General features: G+C 29.9%; 1 protein-coding gene across 8 annotated transcripts; it reads right to left on the minus strand.

The window, feature by feature from the left end:
• Positions 1–10,619: 10,619 nt before the first annotated feature.
• Positions 10,620–16,577, minus strand: LOC129288045 (uncharacterized). 8 transcript variants are annotated; one of them, XR_008587885.1, is made up of 7 exons: positions 16,376–16,577; positions 16,160–16,226; positions 15,452–15,528; positions 14,837–14,938; positions 14,429–14,495; positions 12,206–12,309; positions 10,620–10,985 (listed from the first exon to the last, which is right to left on the minus strand). XR_008587885.1 is itself a non-coding variant. In XM_054924369.1 (6 exons), the coding sequence occupies exons 1-6, from the start codon at positions 16,488–16,490 to the stop codon at positions 10,982–10,984; spliced, it is 444 nt and encodes a 147-aa protein (XP_054780344.1). In that variant the 5' UTR covers positions 16,491–16,577; the 3' UTR covers positions 10,620–10,981. The 8 variants fall into 8 exon arrangements, 3 of the variants coding, with proteins under 3 accessions (XP_054780344.1, XP_054780343.1, XP_054780345.1); XR_008587884.1 differs by having other exon boundaries at positions 16,364–16,577; XR_008587886.1 differs by having other exon boundaries at positions 12,206–12,312; positions 16,364–16,577.
• Positions 16,578–17,451: the final 874 nt, after the last annotated feature.

Below are 17,451 nucleotides of genomic sequence, written 5' to 3' on the forward strand. Positions count from 1 at the left end.
GTTCTGGTTTTCAAGCCATTTTATCTCCTACTTCCTTCACTCACCCTCTTCCACCTGTTCTCTCTCTGTTTCTTGTTCGTTTGCCGTTTGCCTCCGTGAATAGTCAGGAAATTCACTTGCAAACTTGCTTTATCTAAGTTTGCTGTTTGGTTCTGCTTTGGGTTATAAATGAGTATGCTTCAGGATTGATAGTTAGGAAATTCACCAAAGTTTTTGGTACTTATTCTAACCAACGTGTGTGAAATTATACACCTTGTTGTGTGTGAGTTCGATAGATATGCAAGTCACACCTTTTCCTTTATTTCAGTGATTAGTGATTCTTTAATCTTGCATATTGTTGAGTGAACCAGAATTCTGCAGTAGAGCTGAAACTATTTGCTTTAATTTTGTTTTGCAGCTTTCATTAGCATAAAAGATGAGTACATTGGGTGCAACCAGAGCAGAACTTGGTCTTCTGGTTTTATTTTTGAACAAGGCTGAAGCCAGGCACAAATAAATTTGGAGGGCAGTACAGAATGGTTACAAAGGTCTGAGTGATGGCCAACCTGCTATTGCCCAGAATGTCGACAAATTAGCCACTTTGGCTATTCAAGGTTATATATAATCCTTAAACATGTAGTTCATACAGTTATATATTCCTTTTGTCTTGACATTAATATTTTTGGTTTGTGCAATACAGTTAATTACTTCCTGCCTGAAACAAGTCCAAAATACTGTGAAGATGAAGAAACAGGCCCAATCATATCACGCTTCATTGTTGTAAAGTAATTGTACAAGTTTGTAAGTTAATGTTGGATTTGTGCAATGAGCATTCTGCATGCTGACCAATGAGGTGTCATCGGCATGTCATTATAAGTAGTATCAATATTGTGACATTTTATGTTTGCTTATAGCAGAAACTAGGTCATGAATGCATGATGTTTTGTTTGGTCCTATATGTAATACAAAATGTTTTAGCATGATGAAGGAGTGTTATTCTTCTTAGAAGTATCTATTGAAAGGGTCCTTTGTTTTTTTTTTCTTTTCCCCCTTATATCAGTCAAAAAGTCATCTCGATAGACACTTACAAATAAGACCTAAAAAACTCAAAAATTACAATGCTGGAGTTTAAGAATGTAATGAAATAAAATGCTGAAACAAAATGACTAAAATGTACTTCTTGAATGATTCAAGAGAATTATTAACTTTATTTGTAAAACCTCTAATATTACATGTTAATTTCCTTTTATTACTTGTTTAGTCCATAGCATTATTTGATCTGTGTTAAATTCATCCATCTCTTGTTAAATTATTAACTTATAAAATTATTAATATTTTTAATTCTTCCGTTGCATTACTTGTGCATTATTTATCCTGCTTTATATCCATCCATCACAAACTTTACTTGTAAAATTGCTAATATTACATGTTACTTCTCTAGTTCTATTTATAGGATAGAAAAAAATTAATTTTAATCCTATTTATAGGACACTTTACTCTTTTCTTTATTGATCTTTACCGTTCTACTCTTATTAAATGCTAAGAACCATTATTAAAAATAATTCATTTTGTTCTTATTGGGGGCAAATGTAAAAACTTATTAAATTTTAAGATAAAATTAATAAAATTTAAAGTTTTTTTTTATTTCAGTAAAACATGTTGGAAGTAATTTATAAGTAAGATTAAAAAGAGTAATTTTCTTGTGTTATTTGTTAACTACTTCATAACATTACTTGTATATCATCTAACATGTGATAATTCCATCCATCATGACTTATTAAATTAACTTGTAAAATCACCAACATTACTTGTTAATCTCTACCGTTATTTATTTTTAAACGTTATTGCTATTTGGTCAGTCTGTTGAAAGTTTTTTTCATTTAGGTACTCCAAAGATTGTAGTGCATTTCAAATTTTTTGGGCCTGATTTGAAAATAACTAGTTATTGTAGTCTCCGAGAAGAAATTCCCTATGTGTTAGACTCTGAAAATAATTTGCCTGAACTCGACTTGTATTTTTTTTTTTTAACTGAAAACTCGACTTGTATTATTGGGTCAAAAAAAAAAAAGAACTCAACTTGTACTACACTGATTTGTAAATATTATTGGTTTAAAAAGATCAGCTTAACGTCAAATTCTTCTTTTTGATAGTTTTAAAACTCCCCTGCCTAATATTGCAAATATATAGTAAATGGAAGAATAAAAGCTTGGTTTAAATTTTAAATACCTTTCTTCTCTTTTCTCCCCGAATCCTGGTCTCATATATCACGTTGAGGCCAAAAAAAATTAATAAATAAAATCAGAGAGCACAAAACTAAATAAGCTCTTAATTATTCAATAATCATAGTTATTAAGATGCATTGGGGCAAAAAGAAAAGCTCATTAAAATAAAACAAAAAAGAAGTATTTTTATCTGGAGCGAGAAAATGTTCCTAGTTTCATGCTGAATCAATTCCACTCTAGGGAACCCAAAATATTAGTCTTGACTTATGCGTAGAATTGGATATCAGGGAATGCAGAAAATGAATTTTTTTTATTAAAATAAAAAGAAATAGAAAGCACAAGTGCAAGGAAGATTACCTAACCAAATTTGTCCAAGTCTGCTAGAACATATAGAAGACTAGATGCAACTTCTTGTATCTCAAAGAGAGCTTCACTTGAAGAGATGTTATTGCATTCATCAACACCTAAAACTTCATAAATAATCTTGAATTGGAAGCAAAGATGAAAGTTTTGTCACTTCAAGTCGTCTACAAAGATACACTCACACACACACACACATTCTAGATGGTTCACACCTCAACAAGATGAGTTTAATTGGATGTGGATGGCTCGGTTAATATTAATGAAGCTGCTTCTTCCAAAGGTATCATTCAAGATATCCAAGGAATATGGAGAAAGGGTTTAATGAAATAAAATATCATCTATATTTGAATAAGAGTGAAATACCTCCTAATTAATGTTTTTGTGATTCCTATGAAATGATTAATCTCATGCATAATAGTATAGGATCACCCTCTCTTTCATATCATCATGAATTAAAGAACTCATTATGAGGAATTAAAATGTCACCTTAGACCATGTTTTCAAAAAAAAAAAAAGAAATAAGGTATGCAAACTGGCTTGCCCACCAAGTGAATCAATGTAGCATGAAGACTACAATTCTCAATGACCCTGTTGGTTGCTGGATGCAAGGACATCTAAATTTTTTTCATGAATTAGTTGAGGTGTGTTTGACTGTTTGTTGTATGGTTGTGTACATGACCTTCTCTATTCCGGGGGAAAAAAGAAGATAGTTTTGACCAGGTCTAGAAGGGTTCAAAATTTGCGAAGATGATGTTTTTTTTCATTTTGTCGGAGTTGTTTCTGTGGACCTTCCTCTTTTATTTTCAATTAGTACAGGAAAGTTTTGCTTAATTTAAATAAAACCAGAAATACAAGAAAGAAGAGTTTTGTACCCATTTGGATAGAATTAGAAAACTAAACTCACGCTTAGTTACTAAAAATGAATTGAAAAAATTAATATGAAAATAAATTAAATCATTATTCTTCCTCATAGTAAGCATAAAAAAGCTTATTAATATAATACTATAAGTGTGAAAATTATTTACACTTTCAAAAAATTTTATGAATTATGATTCTCAACTTTATAAATTAAATTACCTTTCTCTTTCATAAATGTGGTTTACCATTCTTTTGATCATCTCATTTTTACCTTTATTTTTTCAATATCTTTTATTTTATTCCTTTCTAGTAATAAACATGACTTAAGAAAGATGATTACTCCTTCTGAGGTCCAACTTTTAACACAAGGACCACATAGATAACTTAATATTAAATAAGGACAAAAAATTTTGAACTATCATTGCCGGATGGAGGACTAATTTAAAAATAATTTTATATTAAAAAAGACTATAATACCTCTACTTTTCTTTTGGTTAAAGTATACTTTTAATTCTTCAATTTTATATAAGGTTTCAATTTGATTTTTTAATTTTGTAAAATATATTTTCAATTCTCTAATATTAATATTATTAGTTTCAAATGATTACTTTTTATGCCAATCATTATTATTTTAAAGAAATAAACTTAATATGCCAATATCTAGGAATGTTTTGCCTATACGTCAAACCTCAATGTGGAAATTTTTTATGATAAAACTAACGGTTTTACGGTTAAAGGACTAAAAAAAAATTTATAAAATTAAAGGATTCAAATGAAACCTTATATAAAGTTAAATGATTAAAGATATACTTTAGCTCTTTTCTTTTTCTTTTTTCAAGTGTCAATTAGTGAATGATTTTTTATTAAATGTGAATGAATACTTGTTAATTAATTAACGAATGGCTTCTTTTTGAAGCATGATCTACACTTGTCTCTTCCTACAATTAAGCTCTTTCATATTCTTGGATATATGAATTAGTGAATGGCTTCTTTTTAAATGTAAATGAATACTTATTAATTAACAAATGGGTGCTAGTTAAAATATGATATACACTTATTCCCTCCCATAACCAAGCTCTTTTAAATTTCTAAACTTGTTAATTAACAAATAGCTTCTTGTTGAATATGAATGAATACTTGTTAATTAATAAATAATTAATTGTCAATTAAGAAAGAAAAGCAGGGGTATTATAGTATTTTTTCATATAAAATAATTTTTAAATCAATCCCTTAGTCTTCTAGTGACATTTCATAATTTTTTATTATTGTTTCATATTAAATTACCTTAATGGTCCTTCTTTTAAATGTAAAACAATTTTTTTAGGGGAAAAAAAACTTTGTTCTTCCTTCATATAAGTCAAAATTAGAGCAGTTAATTTTAGGGCTAAAGTACATTTTCTTATGTACTTTTCTTTGAGGAACATTAGGCATTTTGTATTAATAAATGAGGTATTTTTTTCTAAATTATTTTTTAATGGAGCAAAATTCTCCCTCCATGAGTTAGCCATCACCTCAAATGTTATTTGATAACGTGGCAATGACAAGTGGGATCTGACCCTTTGTTGACCCTCCTACATGACTATAATTATCCAGTATGCAAAGCATGTAGCAATGTAGTTAAAAAACTTGAGATATTCCCACTTGTAACAAAAGGTCAAATCCCACTTGTCATTACCATGTCATCAGACAACATATGATTATGGCTAACTCATGAAGAAGAAATTTTGCTCATTTAAAAAATAATTTAAAAAAAAATGTCTCATTTATTAATATAGTTTGCCCAACGCTTCTTGAATGAAAATACAGTGAATATAATATACTTTAACCTTTAATTTCATGTTTCAATTTTATCCTAGTTTATCTATTATAATTTGAATTCTTAACCAACAATTTATTATGATTATTAATTTCAAAAAAAGATATGTTGACAAGTTACGTATTTTCTTTTTTTTTTTACAATTTTAAGGATATATTAAGAATTGGTGTAGTATTTGCTATAATTGTGTAAAATGTATGTTACTGTTTATTTTTTTATAGAATATTGGTATTTTAATTAGTGAATTAAATGTGAGAGGCAAAGGCAAGACAAGGTGAAATAACAAAACTGATGAAGATAATATGAAGGAAAAAAAAATTAAACGTGGTAAAAATTGAGATTCTATATCTAAGACCAAAGCAAATCACTCAATTAAATCTTATATTTGAGATCAAGAGGGATCGGAAAATTTTGAAAGAACTCTCGTACTACCATGAAATTTCTAGTTACTTTAAACAATAAAAGTTCAAAAATGAAAGAGGTTGTTGGCTTGGGCACCAAAAGACTGATAAAACTTTTTCACCATTTCCTCAAAATTTCTGAACAATTTAGTTGATTGTTTCAAATTTCAATTAAATGATGAAAAATAAAAAGAATAATAAAACTTTCAGTGTTTCAGATTTATTCTATAATTTTATTTTTTATCAAACTAGTCCTTTACATTTTATTAAATTATTATGTTAGTCCTTCAATTTCTAAAATATAAATTGACTCTTAAATTAACATAATGTGTAAAGTATTTTGATAGCTTAACATGTATATGTAGTTAAATAAGAATAAATTAGCTCTCAAATTAATTCAATAATTTTATCAATGTAGTCTCTTTCATTAGCTTTGTTTTTTTATTTTTTTAAATTTCTGAGTCTTTTTTTGTATCTTAATTACATTTTTACTAATTTATATTACTTTTATTTTCATTAATATTCTGTTATTCATTTCAATAGATTTTAACATTACTGCATTCTTTTTAAATAATAAAAATTAAATTGATAACTAAAATAAATTTAATAGATCAAACTATAGTTGTTAAACTCTTGAATTGACTCTATGAATTTAACATTTTTATATTTTTAACTTATAAAATTATATTAATTTATTCATAAATTCAAATGAAATACAAAACAGTTTAAATAATAATAAAGTAAAAAATTTATTATATTTTTATATTTAATTAATAACTTAATTACTTCTCATTGAATAAAAACTGGATGGGGTAAATGGAAGGAAAATAAAATGCTAAATGTGGAAAAGAAATGAGCTAAATCACATGTCCAAGTACAACTTCACTCTTCCGTCATTAATTTTGTAACTACAGTATAAAACCTTGGTTTTCCCAAAAAGTTACAGCCTTACTTGTTCAATTGTCATGATAAAGTTATATTCGTAACAGTTAATTACATACTCCTATACGATAAAAAAGAGTAATTATTTTAATCTTAATTATAAATATAAATTAATTATTTTGACCATATTTATAAAAAAGATAATATTTCTAATAATTTTATTTGTAAAATATTTTAATAATTATTGTATTCATATTTAACTTTTTTTCTTATTAAATATTGTAAAAATTATTAAATATTAGAGTATTTTATATTTTAAATATATAGATTTAATAGGAGTAAAGTTAACATATTTTTTTAATTTTTAAAGAGAGTTAATAATATTAAATGTTTTTCTTAATTTAAATGAAAATATTAAATATTAAAAATGATTTATAAATAAGATCTAAAGAGTAATAAATTAATAATTAAGAAATCTTGACACCAGATAAAGCTCCTTATTATAAAATAAAAAATAAATATTTTTTTCATTTGGACGTGAGAAACAAATAAACGATATTGGTATAAAACCACGTTCCTTACATCTTTGTGAAAAGTACTTCAAACAAAAAACCGTGTCTGAAAACTAGAAAAAGTATATTTGACTGAGTCAAAAAAAAAAAAAAAAACTCTCAAACGACACATTCATTGCTCATTTTGTTCTTATTTACTAAAAAGCTATCACTTTTTATTTTTTTATCTAAATAAAATTATCTATTTGAATAAGTATTTATTATAATTGTTTAAATCATTCCTCATAATTTATATTAACAAAAAATAATTAACACATACTTATATTAATTAATATAAGACATTTTAGTTTAATCTTTTATTTTTAAACACAATATTTTCAACAATTAATTACATACTCCTCTTATTATATTTATATGATTAAAAAGAATAATTATTTTCATCTTATTTATAGAATATAAAATAATTATTTTGGCCCTATTTATAAAAAATATAATTTTATTTTAATTTTATTTATAAAATATTTTAATAATTATTATATTCATATTTAAATTTTTTTCTTATTAAATATTTTAAAGATTATTAAATATTAGAGTATTTTATATTTTAAATATATATATTTAATAAGAGTAAAGTTGAAATCTTATTTTATTTTTAAATAGAGTTAATAATACTAAATGTTTCTCTTGATTTAAATGAAAATATTAAATATTAAAAATAATTTATAAATAATATCTAAAGAGTAATAAATTAATAATTAAGAAATCTTGGGGCTAGATGAAGCTCTTTAATATAAAATAAAAAATAAATATTTTTTTTATTTGGACGTGAGAAACAAATAAACGATATTGGTATCAAACCACATTCCTTACATCTACGTGGACAGTACTTCAAACAATAAACCGTGTCTGAAAACTAGAAAAAGTATATTTGACTAAGTCAAAAAGAATTCTCCAACGACACATTCATTACTCATTTTGGCAGCATGAACCGAAAAAAATATCATGGAAGCCTGACAATTCTGTTGGACATACTTTTTTACTTGCATCACAAACAAAAATCTTGATTGATTAGGTTTCATTGTAGGTGCAGTGTACATAAGCAATGATATCATCTTTCTTGCACAGTCTAATGTCACATTGTCAGCCGACAATCAATCCATACCCACTATCACATCAATTCCAACCATAGGCTAACAAATCAAGTCTATAGTAGTTGACCTATTTTCAAACTTTGGATCCACTCCCAACAAGCATGATTGACTTTTATAGAAACTCCTACCGACATAGATACATTTATCATATAGGGCAAGGTATGAGCAAACAATTTTAATCTCAACATACAATCATTAGATATGCAAGAATGAGTAGCAGCCAAGTCAAACAATTAATCAATATCATAACCATGTAAAGAGATCTTATCTCTAATCAGATTTGAAGACATACTAACCTCCTCCTAGGACAACGCAAGTAGCCTCTCAAGGATAGTAGATCTCTGATCTATGGTACCCACTCTACTCTCTTCACAATATTTGGCTATATGCCCCATCTTGTCATACTTGAAGCAAGTCCAACACTTACCCATATGATATCTTCCACATTTGATGCACTGTGGGGTCTTGATGCTGCTAAGAGTAGGGACAAGCACAGTGGAAGCTTGCTGAGACAGCTGTAAAGCTCCAACATTATTCTTAAATTCACTGCTCCTTGAAATGAACCTTAGGATTGAGATTCCTTCTGAAATGTATTCTAGCCAAAGCTTCCAAAACTAAAAGAGCTAAAATCAAATATATTGCTCACCCCACTAGTAGGGCCAAGAGACTGTGAAAACCTACCTTGGCTATCCCTTCTCTTCTCTATCTTTGCCTCTCTACTCTTTCTCGTCGTTGTTCTCAACTTGTTGCACATTTCACCATACGAGGTAATCTCAAATAATGCTAACTCTTGCCAATATTCTGACCTCATCTTCTCAAATAATCTCTCTACTTTTCACTTCAAATCATAATTCCCATGAGATAAGTGGAGTACTTGAATAGTTGGTTGAACTTCGATATGAAAACCTATTTGTCTAAGTATTTTTAATTGAACTCATAAAACTCAACCTCCTCAGCTCTGAAGGCTACCGAAAAGTAGGAATTGAAGAACTGTAACTTGAACTCTTCGTAAGTCCATTTGACTCTACCTGTCAATCTCACTGACTTCCACCAATATTTGACCTCCTTCACAAATAACACTAAAGCCCAAGTCACCTGCTCCTCCGATCAAGGTACTACCTCAAAAATGGTCTCAATCCATTCAATCCACTTTTCGACTTCTTCTTTCATTGTCCTGTCAAAAGTAGGCAGAAGGAATCATGAAAAGCTCTTCCAAGCTCGGTCCATAGAGTTCTGAGAACTACTACCACCATAGCAAATTACTTAAATGTACTTTCTTCATATGCTTTATCTTCCTCATCATACATGTCCTCTTTATTTTCAATAGTTCTATTATTGCCTCTTGCCCCTTCATTTTTTGGTGCACCTTGTCCCCTCATGGTGCTGCGAATTTCTCTCATCATATCCATTATTTCCCTTAGTAAAGCTCATTATCTTACAGCTCATTCCTCAATTGTTCAAAGTTTTAACCCATAAAAATATGATTTTCTGACGATAGCTCATTTATCTCAAGCACCCCATTTATGTTGGACGAGTTACCACCAATAGCAGTTCTAATTAATTGTCTTCTTGCCATCCTCTCTCCCCTCTTAAAGATGAAAGTAACCACAAGAAGAGTGAGTAGACAATTAGACGACTATATAAAAAAAAGATAAGTGTAACGAATACATATATATTGTGTGCGCGCGCGCTAGTTACTACACGTGAATGCAACACACCATACAATCAAACACATCAATCACGATATACCAATCTCGCAACATGTGAAACTAATATCATATTGTAATGTTCTCTCTAACATTACCAAACACACAAGACAAGACTGTTATGATTACTAGAATTAATTAAATTTTTTGTATAAAATTATCATAACACAAGGGTTTAAAAAATTAGTTTAAAAAGAATGGAATCCCAAAAAACCTTTTTAAAAAGCTATTTGAACTCAAATTATAATTTAAAACAAATAACACAAAATAGCGAAAGCAAAGAAAGAAAGTTCAACCTTTAAATACCTCAAAAGAGTACTAAAAATTCTTCAAAAATTCATCATCCACCACAGCGCAGGCCTTACCCACCACGGTGGATGGCACAGAAAGCCTAAGACTCTCGTTGTGTAGTGCACTGCAATGCAGCCTTGTTTGTTGTCATAACAATACTCTAAGACCAATTCCAGAGCACATTGTTTCATAATCTGATGTTTGATTTGAGTAATTCAAGCATCTACACATAGCTTTTGGAGCCACCTAGCTATTAGCATCAATCTCACACCCAAACACTTAACCTTTTCAAAGTTGGACATCGAAACCTAAATTGATACGTTTTCCTTTCAAAACAAGGGTGTCCAAACCCATAAAACTAGTGCCAATAATCTTTGAACCACTTGAACTAACTTAAATGAGCCACAAACAACCTGATTGCATAATTAAATCACCACAATAAGATTCTATACTAGATTTAGCCATCAAAACCCCCAAATTCAACATAATTCCAAGGGATACAACAATTCACAATAATCACTCCCCTGGCCATTCAAACACATAATCAATATAAAAATAATACTTGCACTAGTATCTCAACTTCTCACAACTAATACATTACAATTACAATATTTCAGGTCGAGATACCCACAATTTACAATAATAATCATACAAGTGACCACTAAAATGACATATGATCTTAAGTTGGCATAATCATTATAAATTCATTACAAACCAAAAGGTAGAGTGAGAGGAGTATACAAATTCAAATCCCTCAATTCTCCGTAGCACCTTCTTTCCACTTGCTCCTATTCGAATCTTCACCTGTAAGAATAGTTAGTGAGTATATGAATTGGCATTTAAAACATATATGATAAGTACATACACATACATACATAGCTATGCATAGAGATGCATAATCAACACACTGCTTTATATTCCCCTTATTTCTTCTAACTGAACTTGTGGACTGACAATTAGATAAAACCTAATCCATGTGACTAGATTGGCTCAAGGTCACCAATCATAGGAGGCAATCCTGGCCAAGGACACCTTCACCTATTACAGACCACAGATTTTCCTTTCCACGAATACCCACAGTGTCATATGCCCAACCCATCTTAAATAGTATTGGGACTTCCAAACAAATATAAAACTATGTACCAGGGCCTCCACAATGCCAGTATACCATATAAATTTTTAAAGTTCCTAACACCACACTATAGTGAACTCACACCCTCTCACAATGATCATGCCAAACACATGCTCATCAACTTCAAACATAACTATAAACATATAGTTTACGCTATAATAATTATTTCCACTATAAATCATAAAATTTTACAAATATGTATACATAAACATAGGATTTAGCTTTCACAACCATAATGTGCAAAACATAGTTATCTATTCCACTTCACATAAGCTTTATAAATCATAATCATTATTCATATTGTTACTATATTAATCCAAAACAATTATATTAACTTTCACAATTACTGGAATCCTCCAAACAAGCAAATAAAAAATTTAAATAATTTAATTACCTCAACCCTTTTGTCACTAAAAAAGTTATCGTAGTGAATCAATAGTCCTACTTGTGTCCACTAGCTAACAACGCCATATCAATATTTAATCTACAAGATTAAACATTTAATCATCAATTCTCACTCAAATAACCCCCTTAAACCACTAAATTTTGAATATCCTCTATATCCAAAATTTCATTTTTAACACCATTAACACTTCCATTGCATTCCATTAACTCCATTTAACATCCAAACACACTAATAACACTAACCCTCTTCCCACATTGCTCTTAAACTCCCAAATTTCACTTAGGGTTTGTCTAAACCCAAGCCAAAAATTTCAAATCACTACAAACCCCACATAATTAGGTTTAGAAGCTTGATTTAATTTTTCAAAACCTTAACTAAAGCAATGGGTTCAATTACAACCCAAGAAAAACCAAAATCAAGTCCCACATTGCCCCAAACATTTAGAAATTTCACATAAAGGAAAAGGAAGAGATATAGGAAGCTTACTCAAGGATGAATCTTGCCCAAAATGCTTTCAAATATCTCCCAATGTCAAGCCCTAGCACCCAGAGTTCTTCCTCCATCGCTCCTCTCTTTTTTCTTTCTTTTGCCTTCTAAAATCAAACGTATTTTTGCGTTAGATTTAATTCAAAAAATGGCTATGCACCACGACACATAGCACGGCAAATGCCATATGCCCAAATGGCCAACCGCTCGAGCTCGAATGACCCGTACACCATCATCGCACATTTCTGAAGCTATCTAAAGGTTCAAAAACCTTGCTAGTATTCCAAAAACATCATTAGTGCATAAATAACTTTTGACCAAATTACCCTCCAACCACTTGAAATTTAAAAATTTAAAATTTCGGATGTTAGACATAACATATGGGCAACTAGCTTTTAAAAAAAAAAACAAGATAAATGGTATTCAGGCTTAGCCCAAATTTTTTTAGGCTTATTCGGGTTACCCGAATAGGCCTGAAGTATCACTTGTTTTCCAAAATGTTAGGCCCAACCTAAACTTTTTTCAGGCTTATTCGAGTTAACCCTTGGGCTGGGCTTGAATTATCAGCTCTAGGCCTTAGTCAATTGCTAAATGGCAATTAGTGAGGAATTCTGTCTCACTAATTTCATTGCAAAAAACAAGCTTACTAAATCTAATAAGGGACTGTATTAGCAAGGGATGTTGTCTCTAGCTAAATTTAGCAATGACCATAATTCATTCTAATCCCTCGCTAAAGACTTGAAAATATTATCTACTTTAGCTAGGGATTAGCAAGGACATGCATTCCTTGCAATATTAGTGAGGGACATTGTCCTCACTAAAATAAACAATCTTTTAACTACGATTTGTGAGGGATATGTCTGTCACAAATTTCAGGGAGGAATTAAATTCTTGCTAAATTCCTCACTAAAACTTTAATTTTTTTTTTTAAATCCCTAGCTAATACCTTGTTAAATTAATTTATTAGATCTTTTGTCAATTTGCAAATTTTGATATTTGGATTCCTATATAGCCACAACTAATCTTCCATTCAAATTTCTAACAAAAATCTATAATCACATTAACATAACAAAAGTTTAATACTGCATCAATTATGATTATAAAGTTCAAATCATTTCATGCATAGAATTGAACAAAATATAAAAGAGTACATGTATAGAAAGTTCAAGGCACTTCATACAAAAGTTATTTTAGAAAATCATGACTAGAATCTTGTTGTGTAGAGAAATTTGAGCTATTAATATTTTATAGTGGAGTTGAGACCCTTTAACCCAAAATTCGAATAGCCTAGAATATGTCTTGTTCTAATAGCTTCAAAGGCATGTCAAATCATCTTTGTTTCATTTATGATATGATCTCTGCAACAAGTAGTTTAAAGACATTGTCAACAATTAAATTAATGACACATATAAATAGCTTTCAAAAATAAAAATCGATGGTTTTTAGTGATTCCACCCACCTTAGTGATTCCAAAAATTAACAAACTATGCATGGAAAGTGACCACTTGATGCCATAACAGTATAAAAGGCCTATTTAATTGTCCTAAATAAAAGAAACTTCTTGACTAATTAAATGCAAACATAGTTTCTTTTATTTAGGACAAAGTTATACATATTAGAGGAAAATGCGCCTGCTGATATGCATGTGCAGCAAGAAGTGATCTGATGTATATTTGTTTCACATTTAGCCCGTCGTGAAGGATGACGTGATTAATAATTAGCACGCTGGACACAAAAAAGATGTCTTTAGTTGTAACTTGTGATTATCATAAGAGCTTGTGAACTTAGCTTTGTAATTTCTGTTTTGTTTCCCCTCTTTTGGTTTTTTTTTTTTTTAAAGAACATGGCAGAAAGAACATTACCAGGGTACATATTCATAATAATTTAAAGAGGGGAAAAAAAAGAAAGCCTCTTAAATAGATATAGTCAGTTATGAAAAAAGGAACTTTCTGCGTACTTTTTTCTGCCAACAAAGCAAAGATCTTTCAATATCATTAAAACCAAGAAAAGACGCCTACATAAACACTATCCAGAAATAAAGCCTAGTAACCAAACAGAAATATAAAAAAAAAAAAAAAAGCTATCCTCCATCTAAACTATAGCTCGAAAGATCAGTAGCAAGCAGATTTTGAAGCATAAGTAAACATAAAATAAATGCAAGACTTCCTAGGTAAACTAAATCAAAAGAATAAGTAAATGTAAAATTCAAAACAAACAACTCACCACACTATTGGCATCCCTTCCTCCACAGAGTAGAAGCCCATCAGAGCGTGCATTAGCAATTGCATACCTACTCAAAAAAATAAATGGAAACATGAAATTTAATCCCACATCTCAAATAAATTTCCAGCACTATATTATAGCCAACGAAAATCATTACAAGAGATAGTTTCAGTAATTATAGCCAGCAAAAGCACTACAAGTCTCAGCGTTTAGACAAAAATTTAGAACACGGAAATATCATGTACATGCAGTTTCCTGCCTCAACACAAATATAACCAGCAACTAGCAAGCATTATATTATATAGCTAGCCCTCAATAATGGAACAAAAACAACAAAAATTATGGATCTTGACATCATCACATATAAATAGGAACCTTCAAGAGCATACTCTTAAGGATCAAGTTCACCTTTAAGGATAGCAAAATCATTAGGATTCCGTGACTTATCATTCAATTTGTCTCTTCTGTCTATACAAAGGCCAACACAACTTTGAGCCTCAGAAATGCAAGCTGTTAGAAGCCAAGAAGGCAAGTCAAAAGAGGCAGCATCAACATATAAGCTTTCCTGCATAAAGATAGAAAGTCAACAAGAGATTAATCACAAGAAAATTCGAATCACATTAGCAAAATGTAAATAAAAAATGCAGAACACAGAACTAAAGAGGACTGTAAGAATATGTGATAAATATTTAGTTAGTTGCTTAAATTGTAAATTAGTTATTATCTTCAGAGTTAGTTATTCAAATAAGTTATTATATTTAGTTATTATCTCGCCAAATTAGTTATTTATTATTTAATAAGGATACGACATACACACATTCAAAGACTTCTTTTATCTATTTTCTCTTGAATTTTAAGAGAACAAAACAACATAAGTAGTAGAAACATTTCAAAGTTCTATCTATGGAGAAAATCAAACCCCCAATCACAACTTTGTAACATATATTCTTACAAGGTTATGAGCTTTATCAAATATGAGTATGCTATAATCCCAAGAAATATTAAGAGATTTTCTATACCCACCATCAATAAGATAGTTGTATGGTGCAAACACTATTTTAGCAACCTTGTGAAGTTCTTTTGATAAGTAGCAGAGACACCTGAGGTAAAGACAAGCCATGTGAAACATATGAGAGTCCAAGCGCTTGAAAATTTCAGTTGGTTGAAAGAAAAACAAAAGGCAAAGTGGCATTAAACAATCAAATTCAAATGTTGTGATTTCATACGAAAAAAATTAAGCACAACAGCAGGAACCTATGGCCCGAATCTTTACAATGTTCACCATCCTCAATATCTATAGGTTCTTCTCCAAGATGGGGGTTTCTCTCTGAATATTCTAGAACAAGATTAAAATTACAATCTCAGGTTAGTCTAAATCTAAATGTTGATATGCTAAAGCATACTAAAATGCACAAACACAGACACAATATTATGATCAAAATCATATCCTAAAAATTTTGAAACACCAACTCAAAATAGCTACAGTATGTAAAATATATGCAAGCTTAGAAGACGTGAGATGAGTTTATTAGGTAAAGGGTATGGCACTGAGAAAGTACACAGGCAAAAGGAGAGGATTATACTTCAACCCAGATATGTCAAGATTCAAGAACCGATACAGTTAGCAAACTAAGCTCTAGTTTTTGGTAGTAAAGATGAATGAAACATCATATAGTGACTATTTACAAATAGCAAAAGCATCATATAGATCACAATGGAAAGCCAACTAACCTTGAGCAGAAGCTTCCCTGACCCAAATACAAAACCATTGTGCAAACCGAATCGCGAAGGCTTGAGACTAAAGTAATAGACAGTAAAAAAGATAGATTAAGAGAAGAAGAATCAAGGGAGAGAGGGAGAGAATCAGAAAAACATGTGACTAGGGTTTGATGAGAGAGGCGGGAAATGGAGAAGGGAAAGAGTGAGAGAGATTACAAGAAAGCATGCCGATTAGGGGTTTTGTGTTGAGAATGCCGTCATGAGAAACCAATGAGAAGGCCATTGCAGGAGAAGTAACCGAGGGGATCGTCGTCGCAAGAGGAGGAATCAAGGAGAACAGCATCGCCGAAGGAGGAATTGTGCCCAAGAGCGGCGTGAACCCAAGAGACAGCGAGAAAGTAAAAGAGGAACAGTGTGTGTGTGTTTGGGTTCAAAGGAGTGGAAGGGTTGGACGGGGGATTTCAATCAACCTTTATCTAGGTTCGGAGGGAGGGAAAGGGGAACCAATAATAATTTAATAATTTTATTCTTATCATTTTTAAGTTAATTTTTATTTCTTATTTTAATTTATTATTAAATATAGTTATATTATATTTTAGTAATTTTATTGTTTTAATATATTAACTTATATCAATAACATTTTTTGAAGAATAAATACATTAATATTATATTTTATAGGTGTATATAATAAAGAAATATTAAAAGACAATAAAAATTATATATTAATTTTTGTAAAGTGATAAAATTTTAATTATAAGAAAGAGGGGAAAAAATAATATATAATTTTTTAACATCAAACATAGTTTAAAAATTTTAAAATAATAAATAAATAATTTAATTATAATTTTTTCTCTCCTCTCCCCTTCAAAAAATCCTCAAATTGGAGGAAAGGGCTAAAACTCCTCTCCCTTTCCTTTCAATTTTATATTTAAATAAGGTGATTCTCTCCTCTTCTTTTATGAAACACCAACCATAAGGGAAAGGAAGCAACTCCTCTCACCACTCTTCCTTTCTCTTTCAAAGACCTCCAACCAAACACACTCTTAACACTAAGCAATGAGAGTTAACCAATGTTTGGGAGGGATTTTTCAAAATGAATGAATTTTCAAGTAGGAAAAAAAGGGGGAATGTAGCATAAATATTGGCGCCTAACTCAAATTTTAGGCTCAAGTAAAAAAAAAAAACAACTCAAATTTTAGGTTTAGATAGTCATAAAATCATCTTGCTAATTTTCTTGCTAATATAATTACTTTATTTCAAAAAGGTATAAAAAAAATATATTGCTATTTTCATCACTAAATATA

This window comes from Prosopis cineraria, unplaced genomic scaffold, assembly GCF_029017545.1.
Source record: "Prosopis cineraria cultivar Desert tree isolate PC_DT_omini unplaced genomic scaffold, ASM2901754v1 PC12, whole genome shotgun sequence".
Classification (NCBI taxonomy): domain Eukaryota; kingdom Viridiplantae; phylum Streptophyta; class Magnoliopsida; order Fabales; family Fabaceae; genus Prosopis; species Prosopis cineraria.

Bases quoted from the DNA above. Each gene is read 5' to 3' on its own strand.
- LOC129288045 (XM_054924368.1), bottom strand. From the start codon at position 16,490: ATGCTGTTCTCCTTGATTCCTCCTCTTGCGACGACGATCCCCTCGGTT. The intron at 15,529-16,159 runs GTTAGTTGGCTT...TCTTTACCTCAG, and splicing joins CAGGGAAGCTTCTGCTCAAG to GTGTCTCTGCTACTTATCAA. The intron at 12,310-14,428 runs GTGAGTTGTTTG...TGATTTTAGAAG, and splicing joins GAAGGGATGCCAATAGTGTG to GCAAAAGAAAGAAAAAAGAG.